Source organism: Meriones unguiculatus, chromosome 4 (assembly GCF_030254825.1).
Source record: "Meriones unguiculatus strain TT.TT164.6M chromosome 4, Bangor_MerUng_6.1, whole genome shotgun sequence".
In the NCBI taxonomy this organism is placed as follows: Eukaryota; Metazoa; Chordata; class Mammalia; order Rodentia; family Muridae; genus Meriones; species Meriones unguiculatus.
In genome coordinates this window covers 76772118-76786418 of record NC_083352.1, presented here as the reverse complement: position 1 = coordinate 76786418, position 14301 = coordinate 76772118, and the positions used below count along the sequence as shown (strand labels likewise).

General features: G+C 48.1%; 1 protein-coding gene across 4 annotated transcripts; it reads right to left on the bottom strand.

Annotated features, from left to right (window-relative positions):
- Window positions 1-263: 263 nt before the first annotated feature.
- On the bottom strand, window positions 264-11329 carry Rhbdd2 (rhomboid domain containing 2). 4 transcript variants are annotated; one of them, XM_060382209.1, is made up of 5 exons: window positions 11082-11329; window positions 9767-9833; window positions 7295-7695; window positions 4655-4805; window positions 264-1472 (listed from the first exon to the last, which is right to left on the bottom strand). In XM_060382209.1, the coding sequence occupies exons 1-5, from the start codon at window positions 11257-11259 to the stop codon at window positions 1127-1129; spliced, it is 1143 nt and encodes a 380-aa protein (XP_060238192.1). In that variant the 5' UTR covers window positions 11260-11329; the 3' UTR covers window positions 264-1126. The 4 variants fall into 4 exon arrangements, with proteins under 4 accessions (XP_060238192.1, XP_060238193.1, XP_021505029.2 ...); XM_060382210.1 differs by having other exon boundaries at window positions 7295-7702; window positions 11082-11326; XM_021649354.2 differs by lacking the exon at window positions 9767-9833 and having other exon boundaries at window positions 7295-7702; window positions 11082-11327.
- Between the last annotated feature and the right edge of the window lie 2972 nt (window positions 11330-14301).

The following is a 14301-nucleotide window of genomic DNA, read 5'->3' as shown; positions in this document are numbered from 1 at the left end:
GTGATGAGATTAAAGGCATGTGCCACTATGCCCAGCTTTTTATTTTAAAAAAAATTTTTTCAGACAATCTTACTAACTTGCTGTACCAACTTCTGGTTGATCAAATTTCTACCTTATCTTTCCCAAGTCAGGTGCTCACTGTGGTCCCCGAGCACATACAGACTGGATGTGATCCTGGTCCTCACACCTCTTTGTCACCATGCCCATTGCTGTTGTTCAAGTCACTACCCACCCTGGGACAAACACAAATAAGTCACACAGCATTGGCAGGTTGGAGGCTGGTTTTTATAGAAAGGTGACATACAGGGTGGATTACCAGCACATTGCCACAGGGCACCACTGGCAGAAGTCAGGACAGGGATGTTATGGGGACGACAATGTTACACAGACTGCCCTGTACACAGACACACCAGATACAAGCAAGAAGCCACAGGCACTGAGCAGGATGGGTAGGGCTGGCACGTCTCTGGCAGCCAACGACAACCATGTTCAGGACACTGAATCAGGAACCAAGAGACCCAGCAGTGCCTTTGGAGCCTCATGCTCCAGGAACCCCAAGGAACTCCAAGGAACCCTAGCATGTCTTCTCACGTACAGAGGCTGGCCTCAAACCCACTGTGTAGCTGGGGATGACCTTCAACCTCTGATCCAGCCTTGATCATAGCTAAGACATCATGGTGAGACATCCCCATGATGTTTTACTTCCTGCTTCTGAAAGCTAGATCACTAAACTTGACTTTCTAGAGCTGCCTTGAAGGGAAACGACATAGACATAGGGACAATTACTCAACAGAGCTGAATAGAGGTATTCAATAAATATTTTCTTTTTCTTTTTGGTAGAGCTGAAGATCCAGGGTCTTATATCTGCTGGGTAACCCTACCACAGAGGCCCAGTTCCAGCCATTTTTATTCATTCTGAGATCGAGTTTTGTTACACATAGCCTAGGCTGGCCTTGAACTTAATCTAGAGGCCAGGCAGGCCTTGACCTTTTGATCTATTGGCCTCAACCTCCCAAGCACCTGGGATGACAGGCAGGCATGACCTGGCTTCAATAAATATTTCTTAAGAAATTCTCAGATAGGACCTTTCTCTGTCCAACATGGTGGGAGTCCCCCTGCAAATTAGCTAGGGCATGGTGACCTTGGAAGACTCCTTGGAGCCTGCAGCTCCAGATCCCAGTGCTCCGGAATACACAGTGCCAGCACAGCTGATGGGGGAGGGAGGCTGCACTCCCTGGGAGATCCCTGCAGAGGCTGGGAACACACTGGTAGTGCCGGGGTTAGGGCCAAAGTGGTTCTGCATTGAACATAGGCCGGAGGCAGGCTGGTATGGAGGCAGACTAGGCATGTACCCCGGAGGCCAGGAAGCCAGTTTCTGGCCATTGGCATGCTGCATCTGGGTGACAGGATGACTGGGAGTCACATGAGGGTGGCAACTCTGTGTGGGGTAGGAGCCAGGTGCAGGGTTCAGCCTAGGAAGGAATAAGAGAGAAGACACTCACTCTGTTGGCAGGGACAAGGTACAGTGTCATTTCCTGAGATAAAGGCATGGATGGGGGCTGGAGAGGTGGCTCAGAGGTTAAGGACACTGACTGTTTTTCCAAAGGTCCTGAGTACAATTCCCAGTAACCACATGGTAGCTCACAACCATCTATTGATGAGATCTGGTATCTTTTTCTGGTGTGCAGGTGTACATGCTGGCAGAATACTGTATACATAATAAATAAATCTTTTTTTAAAGATTTATTTTTATTTATTATGTATACAATGTTCTATTTCCATGTACACCTGCATGACAGAAGAGGGCACCAGATCTTATTATAGATGGTTGTGAGCCACCATGTGGTTGCTGGGAATTGAATTCAGGACCTTTGGAAGAGCAGCCAGTGTCCTTAACCTCTGAGCCATCTCTCCAGCCCCTAATAAATAAATCTTATTTTAAAAAAAAAAGAGCAAGGATGGGTCCATAGGCAGCACTAGGAGAGGAGGAGAAAGGGTGACTTTGTGGGGTGGAGGCCAGGGTCTCACATAGCTCAGACTTCCTCAAATTCTCAGTGTTTCTAAGAATGACCTTGAACTGTGGATCCTCCTGTTAGTACCTTCAGAACATTTGGATTCCAGGCATGAGCCACTGTGCCCGCCTGTATAGTGTCCCGGGATTAATGCATAAGAGGCATGCGTGCACACTCCTTGGAACACAGTCCAAGAATGGAGTTGTGTGAGAAAACTCCAAGAAAAGTCTTGTGACCTGTTTCTTCAAAACACAGTATTGTTTTTGAAATGTGTTTCGTGTTCCTCCCAGGTGCAGCGAGAGGAGTGAACGTACTTTAGCTTTATTCAAGTGCCTCTATGAAAAAACACATTTTTTTTATTACAACAAACAAAACACTAAGCCAAACCAACCTGAACAAGAGCAGTCAAAACAACCTACGTGGCTGCGCACTAAAATAAACAGCGTCCTGTCGTAATGCTCTCGGTGACCCTGTAAGGACAGCTGAGACATCATGTTCTGTTCTGACACTGCAGCTGGTCTTGGCAACCAGCGACCACTGGCCACATGAGGAACAGAGAAAGAACACAATGGGCTACGTAACTCACATCTGTCCAGGACCAGACCTGGCACCAGTGACACAGCTTCCCCGTGGGCAAGTAGAATTTTTTCTGTGTTTTTTTTTTTTAAAGATTTATTTATTTATGTATATGAGTATACTATTTTCATGCACACCAGAAGAGGGAATCAGATCATATAACAGATGGTTGTTAGCCATTACATGGGTGCTGGGAATTGAACTCAGGACCTCTGGAAGTGCAGCCAGTGTTCTTAACCACTGAGCCATCTCTCTAGCTCCTTCTGTTCTTGAGGGCAGCTCCTTTCACCAGACGTATGTAAGCTGGGGCTTGTGAACCATTCTATTGCTGTCACACAGGGGACCTGTTGAGGGGGAAGTCTATAGCTCTAAAGCCTACCAAGTTGCTAGGAGAATCCTGCACAACAGGCACACTTTCTACCACTGAGCCACACCCCCAGCCCTTGGCTTCTTTAGATGTGGTGAGCTGAGGTGGGGTTTCACTAAGTAGCTCAGGCTAGCTTCCAGCTTCAAATCCTCCTGCCTCAGCAGGACCATGCCCTGCTTTTTTCCTTTGCTTTAAACATTGCTCAAAAAGAGCCTGGAAATATGGCTTAGTTGGTAAAGTGCTTGCCCAATGTGCACAAGGCCCTGGGCTCCACCTCCGGGCCCTCATACACTGGACATGGGGGCACATGCCTGTGATCCCCAGAACTGAGGTGGAGGCAGCAGCAGTTCAGGCTCATTTTGGCTATACAGGAAGGGTAGGGCTGCTTGAGACGCTGTCTCAAAATAAACAAAACACATACACAACAAACACCATTGAACCCAAAGCCCAAACCAAACCATTCCAGTTCAACAATGCTTGCTGCAGACATTGGGAACAGAGGGAAAACACCCCCACCACCTAGAGAGGGCGGAAAAGACCAGTGCAGGGCTCCTTTCTCAGCACGGCCCCCTCTGGCAGCACAGTAGGGAAGTACTGGAACTCTACGGTCCCAGAGGGGACACAGTGGATATAACACAAGCGGCAGAGGCAGTACGGAAAAGGGAACTTGTGGGCCGGACACCCTAGGTCACTCCAGGCTCTTCCCTGGACCCTGTGTTACCTGGTAACACTTGTTCTCTCGGCCTCCTTTATAAAGAATGTGTGAGGCCCATATGCTCCGGTGGCTTGCCCAGCAGTTTTTTAACAGCAAACAAGCCCAGACTGGAAAAAATAAAAGTCATCCTCACCTGCTCTCATAGGGGAGCCAAGAAACTCTCCTGTCAGGTCTCTCTTGCCCTGTCACCTACTGAGCAGACTGTCTAAGCATGGCTAACTGTCACAGCCCAGCGCTACCTGCAGTGTTTGCTGATTGAACAGTGTTTAAGAATATTACTTAGCCACAAATCACTCAGAATTACATGCAAGTGTCTTTGGCCACTCATACTTGGTTTCTTTTCACACAGGGCAGAAGATACATGTGCACAAATTTTCTTCCCTTATTTGCAGTGCTGGAACCCAGGGCCTCCTGTGAATTAGGTAGGTACCCTACCACTGAGCCACACCCCAACCCATCACTGGGGGATTCTAGGCAGGGGCTCTACAATGATCTACAGCCCCTCACTGGGGGATTCTAGGCAGGGGCTCTACAATGATCTACAGCCCCTCACTGGGGGATTCTAGGCAGGGGCTCTACCACTGAGCCACACCCCAGCCCCTCACTGGGGAATTCTAGGCAGGGGCACTATGCTAAACTAGAACTACAACCCTTAGCTGCACATAGCTGAGAAGCTGTCTTCCCCCTCCTTTATTCTCCAAGGTGAATCAGCCACAGCCTTTCCTGGCTCTGCAGTTGCTCTTGGAAATGAGACTGAGAGCTGGCTGTGGGGATTATACCTTCAGCCTGGCATCTGAGAGGAACAGACAGGAGCCTCCTGAGTTCAAAGCCAACCCTGGCTTTCTATGATACCGACTCACAAATCCAATGGTGGGCATTAGCACAGTGGCAGAGCACCCAACTAGTATGGGGAAGGCCATGGGTCCTACCCCCAGCACTGAAACCAATCATGAAATCAAGAAGGCGAGGGAATCCATCACTTACTTCCGGCTCTGGGCTGCTCTTCTTTCGGCAGAAGAACCTGAGATGTACTTGAACAGGGGAATCCTCCTCATGATGCTGAAGGGGAACTTCTGATCAAGTTTCAGGGCTACTCGCTCAGAGAGGTCAAGGGAGTAGCAGTAGGTGAGGCCATCTGAGGTGGGTGTATTAAGCAAAATTGAAGGCAACAGGACAGAGGGAGGCAGCTGATGAGCCCTATGTGGACTTGGCCTCCAGGCTTTATGTGTCAGTCTCTGCAGAGAGCTGAACCATTTCTTCAAAAGGAACAATGCAATGTGTGGTGTGTGTTAGAATTCTCACATACCCCCTGAGCCTTCCAACCACAGCCATCAGCCACAAGACAGTCATACTATAATGCAGAGACTCCTAGACTTTTGCTCCAAATCAAAGGAGTTTTGATTTGTGTGTGTGACTGAACAAACTTCAAATGGCCTTTTGTTGAGTGTGGAGGGAGACATATGTAGCCTAGTCTGGTCTTAAACTTATAAGCCTCTGAGCCAGATGTGGTGGTGCACTCCTGTGATCCCAGCACTTGAGGAAGCAGAGCCAGGTGGATCTCTGTGAGTTTGAGGCCACCTGGCCTTCAAGGCAAGTCCAGGACAGCCAAGACTACACGAAGAAACTCTGTCTTAAACAAAACAAAACAATGCTCCCCCACAAACCCTTACAACCCTCCTACCTCAAATCCTCAGTGCTGGGATTAGAGGCAAACACACCAAGGCAAGTTTCAACGCTGCTTCTCTATTTGGTCACCATCTTTTTTGGTCCATCACTGCCTGCACAGCTACAAAGGTACAACCTGTTTCATATACCCTTCAATAAATATTAATTACACTTACTCTATTCTGTGTGTACATGCACATGGGTGTTAGTGTGCCACAGTGTGTGTGTGTGTGTGTGTATGAGTGTATGAGGGGGTTTGGAGAACGACTTTATGAATTTGGAATCATGAGGTCTCAGGATCGAGCTCCTGGCAGCGGTCATTTTTCCCCCGCTGGCCACCTTACTAGCCGTTCAGTAAATACTGAGCATCTCTTCTATGCCTGCACCACGGGGTGCGCACAGGCTGATTATTCCTTATGCAAGACTTCACATCAAGTACCCCAGGTCTTACAGTTATTTGAATGCTTCGTAGACAAAATCCACAGGTTTCTCCTCAGCAGCCTGAGGTGATTTTACACAGATTTCGGGCCCACGTATGTTCTTACTTCAATTTAGAGAGTCAGGCCAAGTGCAGTATGTTCCATCTATCGTGTTCACGCTCAAGATTTCCAGACTTTGAAGCCTTCTGGAACTCAGAGTCCTCATTAGGAAGGCTCAACCCCTAACAAATGCCAGTAAGAGCAGTGCTGTCAGGGAGCACAGGATGGCCGGGCTGACACAGCAGAGGGCCTAGGTTGGGCAGCAGCCCTGCCGAAAATGGACAGTGAAGGTACCAGGCTGCAATCCCAGCTACTCCAGAGGCAAGCTGGGTGTGGTGCACACCCCGACACCTCTAATCTGGGAGGGTGCAGGTGGGGAGAGCTCTGAATCTGAGGCCAGCCTGGTCTACACAGTGAGTTCTAGGACAGCCAGAATACATAGTGAGACCCTGTCTCAAGAAGAACCTTCTGAGGCCAGGAGATCTAAAGACGGGTCCACAGTGAAGAGTGTAAAGTGCTCTTCCAATTCAGTTCCCAGCACCCACATGGTGGCTCACCACCATCTGAACTCCATTCCAGGAAACCCAATACCGTCTTCCGGCCTCGAGGGCCAGCATGCAGGCGCACAAATATTTTTAAAATAAATATTTTTAAAAAGTGGGCACCAAGGAATTTGTAATTGGGGTGTGGTAGCTAGCTTGGGCCTTATAACAAGACCCTGTTACAACACCTCTCCCTCTGAGGAAAAAAACAAAACCAAAAAAAACCTGAGAGCTGGGATGTAGCTCAGAGGTGGAGTGCCTGTCAATCATGCACAATGCCCTGGGCCGATACCATTAATTTAGCAAAAATAGAACAAAACATCAAAAAGCCAATGTCTGTTTCTTAACCCTTCCGTGAAAGTCCCCAGATGACGGTGTCTCAGATTTGTCCAAGCGCCTGTGTGTGGCTAGTGGCCAGCCCTGGGTGTTGACCCTTGGGAATTGCTTGATCTGGAATTCACCAAACTAGGCCAGGGTGGCAGGCCAGTGAGCCTTAGAGGCTTAACGGTCTTCACCTCCACAGGGCAGGGGTTAGGGTGTAAGTCAAACGTCAAATGGCTATGACTGTGTCCTCAAGCTTTCTCGAGGGCTTTACTGAGGCAGCCATATGCCTAGCCCTCTTCCAATGAGACCTCACACTATAGTTAGTTGAGCAGATTACACCTCAGTTGGCAAGAAAAAAAAAAAAGGCTGGTACAGTTTAGCTCAAATTGCTAACTGGCTGTGCTGAGCTGGCCTGGCCAGGCAACCATACTTGAATTTTCCAGATGAGTTCTAGGCCAGAGAGCTGACCAAGGCTTTGGGGTTTTCCAAGCTGGAGCCAAAGCTCAGGCTGTTTGTGTAGGAGCCCAATACCGTGCACCCGACACCCCACACTCTCCAAGTGGGTTTGCCCTCTGGTGCAGCTTTAGTCTGCAGTTCCCTAACAGGAAGGATACATGATAGGCCGATCAAAAGACCAGAGACGTTACTCAGGAAGGAGGTCTGAGGAATGAGCCAGGAGGCGCCCAGAAGCAGCCAAGGCACGAGGACGGAAGGTACCACCACACCGAAAACCAGGGCCCGTCTCATCCGAGAGCGGACGGAGGTGACGCCCAGCATGGCGAAAGCTACGGGAGTGAAGCCTCTGGCGTCCTCCACCTCACCCAGCTTAGACAGTGATGACACTGACTCAAATGAGAGGTAAACGATGGCAGAGAAGAGGGTAAAGAGCAAGGTGAAGAAGCAATGGCGGACGGTGCCCACGGCCCTCTCGAAGTTGCCAGCAAAGCGGCAGATGATGATGGCGCCACAGAGCAGGGAGACCGGATTCTCGTAGACGAAGATGTAGGTCACCAACCTGTAAACTGAAGGAGGGTTCAGGTCAGTGGTCCAAGGCAGGGCTCATCCAACACGTTCCTCGCCAGCAGGGAGGGAGAGCTGAAGCTGGGCTGTGGCTCAGTTGGTAGGGTACTTGGCTAGCACACACAAAGCCCTGAGTTCCATTATTAGCACCGTTGGCACCTCACACAGGAAGTGGTGGTACACACCTATGACGCCAGCATTCAGGAGGTAGGGAAAGATCAGGTCATTCTCTGCTACACTGTGAATTTGAAGCCAGCTTGAACTACCTGGGCTCCTGTCTCAAAATTAAAACAAAAACGCAACAGCAAAGGCATAAGTATATAATATAGTCTCCGTTCCTTCCTGGCTGGAGCTGGAAGGCTGGAACTGTCAAGACCAGTTCCCATGATCCAAAGCTTAGGAATATAATGACACGTCCATTCTTTTCCAGCTCTTAGGCAGAGGTTATCAAGACTGATTTCTATGTGTGAAAAGGGTAACTTGAAAACTGGAGTGGGTTTCTGAACTTGTCAAATGCTTTATAACACTATTTTAGGTTTTCTTTTAAAGATTTATTTTTATTTTTGTATATCCATATATGTCACTTGTATGCAGGTGCCTGAGGAGGCCAGAGGAGGATGCTGGCTGCCCTGGAGCTGGAGGCATAGGCAGTTGTGAGCTGCCCCAGGCAGAGTGCTAGGAACAAGACTTGGACCTCTGCAAAAGCAGCAAGTTCTCTTAACTGCTAAGCCAGCTCTCCAGCCCTTTTTCAGATTTGATACTGACCGATCTCACTGGGCAGTCTGAGGGTAAATTAACTGTAAGAGCTTCAGGGTAGACTGAGTGTCACGTAACGCTGTGCGCACGCCCGTCTCCTCAGCTGTAATTCTGGCCTCTCCTTCTACAGAGGCTGTTGGTGGGGGGACGACCATGAATTATTTTGTGGCTTATGAGAACTATAAAGTTATCCTTAATAATGTTATTAGAATATTGTTAGAATAATATTAGAAGTTAAGAGTGCTTTTTCAGCTTTACTGGTGCAGCCATAAGATGCAAGGAAAAGTCCTTTTCTCTCTCTCCATTGTGAGACAAGGTTTCACCACTGTTTGGTCTATAAATTCCTATGTAGACCAGGCTGGATCCTGTTATCTGAGGGCTGGGATTATAAGTGTAAGTCACCACTTTTTTTTTTTTTTTTTTTTTTTGAGACAAAGTTTTGATCCTTATTCTAGGCTGGCCAGATCTTCCTGCCTCAGACTTATTGGGCACTGAGATGGCAGGTGTTTGTCATCCTCTTTGGTTTATACTTTTATTTATTTTTTTCTAAATACAAATTGTTGCTAACATACATAATTCTTTAAAAATCACGTATTTATTTATTTGTGGGTATACAGGAGCGCATGTTAGTGACACCGCACCCCATGGAGTTCAGAGGGAAACACGCAGGAGTGAGTTCCACCATGTGGGTCTCAGGGATCAAACTCCAGTTCTCATGATTGGTGGCCAGTGACTTTATCTGCTGAGCCACTTTATAAGGCTCTCTCTAATGTGCTTTTTGTTTGTTTGCTTGAGGCAGGGTCTCACCATGCAGGTCTTCTTGCCTCTGTCTACCTCTGCCTGTCCAGTGCTAGGATCAAAGGCACACATCACCACACGAGGTTCTCTGATGTACTTATCTATTTCTGTGGGCTGAGAGAGACCTTAGGATGACTGATGAAGTGATGGTGTCATTCTTATGAGTGTAAGACTTGGAAGGGGTTTCGGCTTTATCATTACCAGACTACCTGGGCTCAGTTAAATCCAAGGTCCATATCCTTATAGCTTTAATGTCCTCATTAAAAAAATAGACTTGAGGCCTTCAACAGCCCCTTTATGTAACCATATCTCTACCTGTTCATGAGTTCTACATTCAGACAAATAGGGTTAAGTAAGCATAGTGGTGCACTGTGTCCTAGCACTCGGGAGGCTGAGGCAGGAGGATTGTGGGCTTGAGGCCAGCCTGGGCTACGTAATGAGTTCTGGCCATTCTGATCTAAATAAATAGCAAGACCCTGTTTCAAAGGAAACAAAGAGAGTGTGTGCCTCACCTGGACTGGCATTCTGCTGACTGTAAGACGTGCTGCCTGGATCCAACACACGGGGAGAAAGTTTCAGCTGTAAGCAGGAGACCATAACCTTGTCAGACTATTTCCTGAAGCCTTCATTATTTGCTGGATACGTCCCAATTGAAAATTTAAAAGTAAATATGAAAAGATTCTCTCAAGTAACTCTCTAAGATTTAGGGAGCTGATGAGATGACTCAACAGATAAAGGGGTTTGCTGCCAAGCCCCAAGACCTGAGTTTGATTCCCAGGATCCACATGGGAGAAGGAAAGACTCCCATCAAGTTGTCCTCTGACCTCCACATATGCATATAAATAAATGACTTGCATATAAATAACTCACATACATATGTATCTATCTATAAAAGATGTCAGGATATATACCCAAAGCTGCAGTTCTAAAACATCGTACATCTCCAGCTGGGGTTGCTGGAGAGATGGCTCTGAGGTTCCGAGCACTGTCTGCTCTCCCTGAGATCCCGAGTTCAATTCCCAGCAACCACATGGTGGCTCATAACATCTATAAGGAGATCTGATGCCCTCTTCTGGCATGCACGTGTACATGCAGACAGAGCATTCATACATAAACAAATATTTTTTAAAAAGCTATCTCATTATTATAATGTATTAGCCCTGTGGTTCTTTGTATTCTGCCTCAGTTTCTGGTAAATAGGCAATTTAATATGGCCTGTCATGAAATCGCTGTGAGAATTACATGAAATAAATGCACAGGCCTCGGTTGCATTAAGAGCAACCGGGATTTCCCAGGAAGGAATGAGGAAGAAACAAAAACTAGGAATCCTGTCTTTTACAAAAGGACGATTACAGACTTACTGGTCTGAGAAACTTCTATCCCCCGAGAAAACATACACTTTACCAAGGGGCTTCTTCCATGAGCTAGGATTAAGAGTCGGGATTAAGGTAAAAAATTCTAGACGCAAGAGGAAAAGCCATTCACAGAGGTGACAACAGACGAAGTTCAACTGTCACGCGGAAAGTGAGAGACATTTGGTTTGTTCCTCTGGGGCGCAGGCCATCAGCGGGCGCGGTCTGTGTTTCTAAAGCGGGAGGGGTGCAGGAAGGGTGCTCACCCTCGAGCTCAAAGAATGCATGGACCTGGGGTAAGGAAGGAATTGACGGAAACCATGTGATGAGGCTCTGGGCAAGACATGCTGGAGCTCCAAGTGGGGAGAAATGTGACAGGCACGGAGGCTGGGGGTTGGCTGGCGGTGAGGCTGGACTCAAGGATGGGGCGTCCCGGGATGAGGAAGCACGCCATCCCCGCCCAGCCCCTGCTCACCTTGCCAGTTGCGCAGGGCCTCGGAGCGCAGAGACAACTCCGAGGGCGCCAGAGGCGGCTGCAGCAGGAACAGGCGGGGACCCGACACCAGCAGCGAGAGCAGGGCGGTGAAGAACGTGGCGGAAGGCACCTCGGGACACGAGCACCAGAAGCGACTCGAGGGCCCCGGGGCCGCCATGGCCACGACACCTTCCCGCGCGCCGCCTCGGCACTCTCCGCCTGCCTCGGCAATTTCCGCCTTCTTGCGGCGGTCTCCCCTGGCAACAGCGGAAGGCTGGCCTCTCAAGCCCCGCCCTATGGAGGAAGGCCCAATCCGGTGGAGCCACTAGGCCAAAGGCGGCCGGGAGTTGTAGTTCCAGCTCATCCACCGGGGCTGCGCACGCAGGTTGCTTTCTTAGAAATATTCCTGCCCAGGCTCCAGCCTCTGTGTCGCTCTTTTTTTTTTCTTTAATTTAACTGCATCTGTTTATTTTTTAAAGTGTGGGTTAGGAGCATGTGCTTGCATGTATGTGGAGGACAGACAGCTTAAGGGAGTTGGTTGTCTCCTTCCTGCGCGTTGAATTTGGATTATCAGGCTTGGCCATTTCTCTAGCCCTTTTTTATTTTTCACTTTTATTTTCTTAGATTTTATTTGCTATTTTTGTGATCCAATGAGTTTCATTAAAGTTGCTTACAGAAGCAGGGTGAAGCTTTTTTTTTTTTTTTTTTTTTTTTTACAAAGCTTGTGCACCTACCCGGTAGTTACACCACTGAAGAAAATGTCTCTCCCCGGCAACCATTGACTGCCGGTAGATGCTTAGAGAGGGAGTGGGGCCTCCAGAGCCACTCTCTCCTTTTTTTCGTTTTTTTTGTTTTTTTTTGTTTTTTTTTTTAATTTTATTACTATTTTCTATGCACGCACGTGTGTCTGTTGTGTGGGTGTGTGCAAGTGCCCGTGGAAGCTAGGGGAGTTGCATCTTCTGGAGCTGTTGTTTCAGGTGGTTGTGAGCCACCTATTGTGGATGCTGGGAATTGAACTCTGGTCCTCTGGAAGAGTAGTGAATGCCCTTAACCACTGAGCCATCTCTCCAGCCCTGCTTTAGTTTTTAAAAGATGATCTCACGTAGCCCAGGCTAGCCTGGACTCACTCGGTAGCCAAAGTCAACTTTGAGCTTCTGAGGCTCCACCTCCAGAGCGCAGGGATTTTAGGCATGCACCACCACCTCTCTGTTTATGCAGAACTGGGGGCTCAGCCCAGGGGCTCCACTGAACTACATTCCCAGCCCCTCCCCGTCCTTCGCACTGCAGTGATTATGACGTCTTGCGGCCCACAGAGCCCTATTCTCACACACATACATCATTTGTGTTTGTCTCTGTTATGCCAGAGTAGAAACTGAGTCTAGGAGGGTCCCTGAGTGATACAGTTAAGTAGCAAAAAAGGATTAGAACTTGGGTCTTCCCACCTGTATTGGCCAAGAAGACAGTGCTGGCAGTGTCTGGAGCTGGGTTGGAGATGAAGGGTTAGGAGGCAGGGAAGAGAGTCAAATGAAGGCACTCAAGAGTTATGCATGCGCTATGACCCTTTTACTAAGATCTGCTTTAGCCTTTTACAACTTGAAAAGCACTTCCGGCAGAGAAAAGCTATTTCAGGTGGACAATAGGAATACCCTTTCTGAGCTTCAAGTGCTTTAGTAGGTGAAGAGAGAGAGTCAGAAACTGAATCCCAGTTTGCTGGGTCCCAGGGGCGACTTCAGATATTTCTTTTCCATTTTTGTTTTGGCAATACCAGGCATTAATCCAGCATCATGCATAAGAGGTAAGTGTTCTACTGAGCTACAACCCCATCCCTCCTCCACAGTATCTGTATATGCATTAATAGACTCCTGAAAAATAATCAGATGTAAGTAATCAAGAAACCATCCACTTGATAAGCCCAATGAATCCAGCCCCCAAAGAAACAATAGCTTTGCTCACATAAAATCTACCACTAGAGGCAGCAAGTGTTACAAACAGGATAGGAATAATGAGAGGTAGGTTTTCATAGGGGAAGAATATCGGGAGGTACCAGCCAGGGGACCTGAGTTTGACTCCCCCCACCCGCGTCGTGGACGAAGAGAGCTAGCAAGCTGACTTCTGTGACCTGTCCTCTAGCCTCCACACAAGCACCTATACACACAAACACAAATAAATAGAAGGGAAAACCGAAAGGGGTCAGGGGGATAGGCGTGGCCTTTCAACACAAACACAGCTCTCATGTCAAAGAGTTTATTCTTGAGCTAAATCTAGAAATGGTTTCGTCAAGTTCTATCAAGACCCTTGTGGGTCTTAGGGATTGAACTCAGGTCATCAGACTTGGCAGCAAGCTCCTTTACACCCCAGGGCACCCCTCTGCTCTCTTATGTTAATCCTGTGTTCTCTCCCCTTTCTCCTGATGCACATTCACGGTATGCAATTTTCAGTCATGTCTGGAAGGTGGCCTTGAAGGGAAGTCTATTCATATTGACCTTATGCTATCTCTTCCAATAAAACAGTACGCCTCTGCACAGAGACGAGTAGAGCCCCATGCTAAGGCTGAGACAGAAAAGGAGTCAGAGGTAGTATGAAGAGAGACAGGCCAAGCATCTCGCCCCACTTTGGTCTCCAGTGAGACATCTGCAGACCTAAGACCTTCTGGTCTCTAACCTCAGTATCCGTATCATGACCTACACGAGGCAGGTGTCACCTACTGCAAAGCTGGTGCGAGCTATGGCCTTTACTCTTTTTCGTTGTTTGTTTTGTTTTCTGAGACAGGGTTTCTCTGTGTGGCCTTGGTTGTCTTGGACTTGCTTTGTAGACCAGGTTGGACTTGAATTCACAGCAATCCACCTGCCTCTGCCTCCCTGAGAGCTGGGATTAAAGGCACGTGCCACCACTACCAGACTGTTCCTTATTTTTCTTGATGCTGCAACAGTTAATGACTCGAGGAAGGAAGGGCCTGTGGCAGGTGGCCAGAAGCAAAGCAGTAGCCGTCTGCTTGGAAAGGAGACATCTCCTTTCAGCAGGCCTCATTAGAATGAGGAGACTCAGAGCTGTGATTGGGCCTCAAGGTGGGAGGGAGAGCATTGGACAGAAACCATAGCTTCTCTAGGAATAAGAGAGACTGAAGACAGACACAGAGACACACAGAAACAGACACTGACAGACATAGAGACACACAGAGACAGACAGACATAGAAACACAAAGAGATATACACACACACAG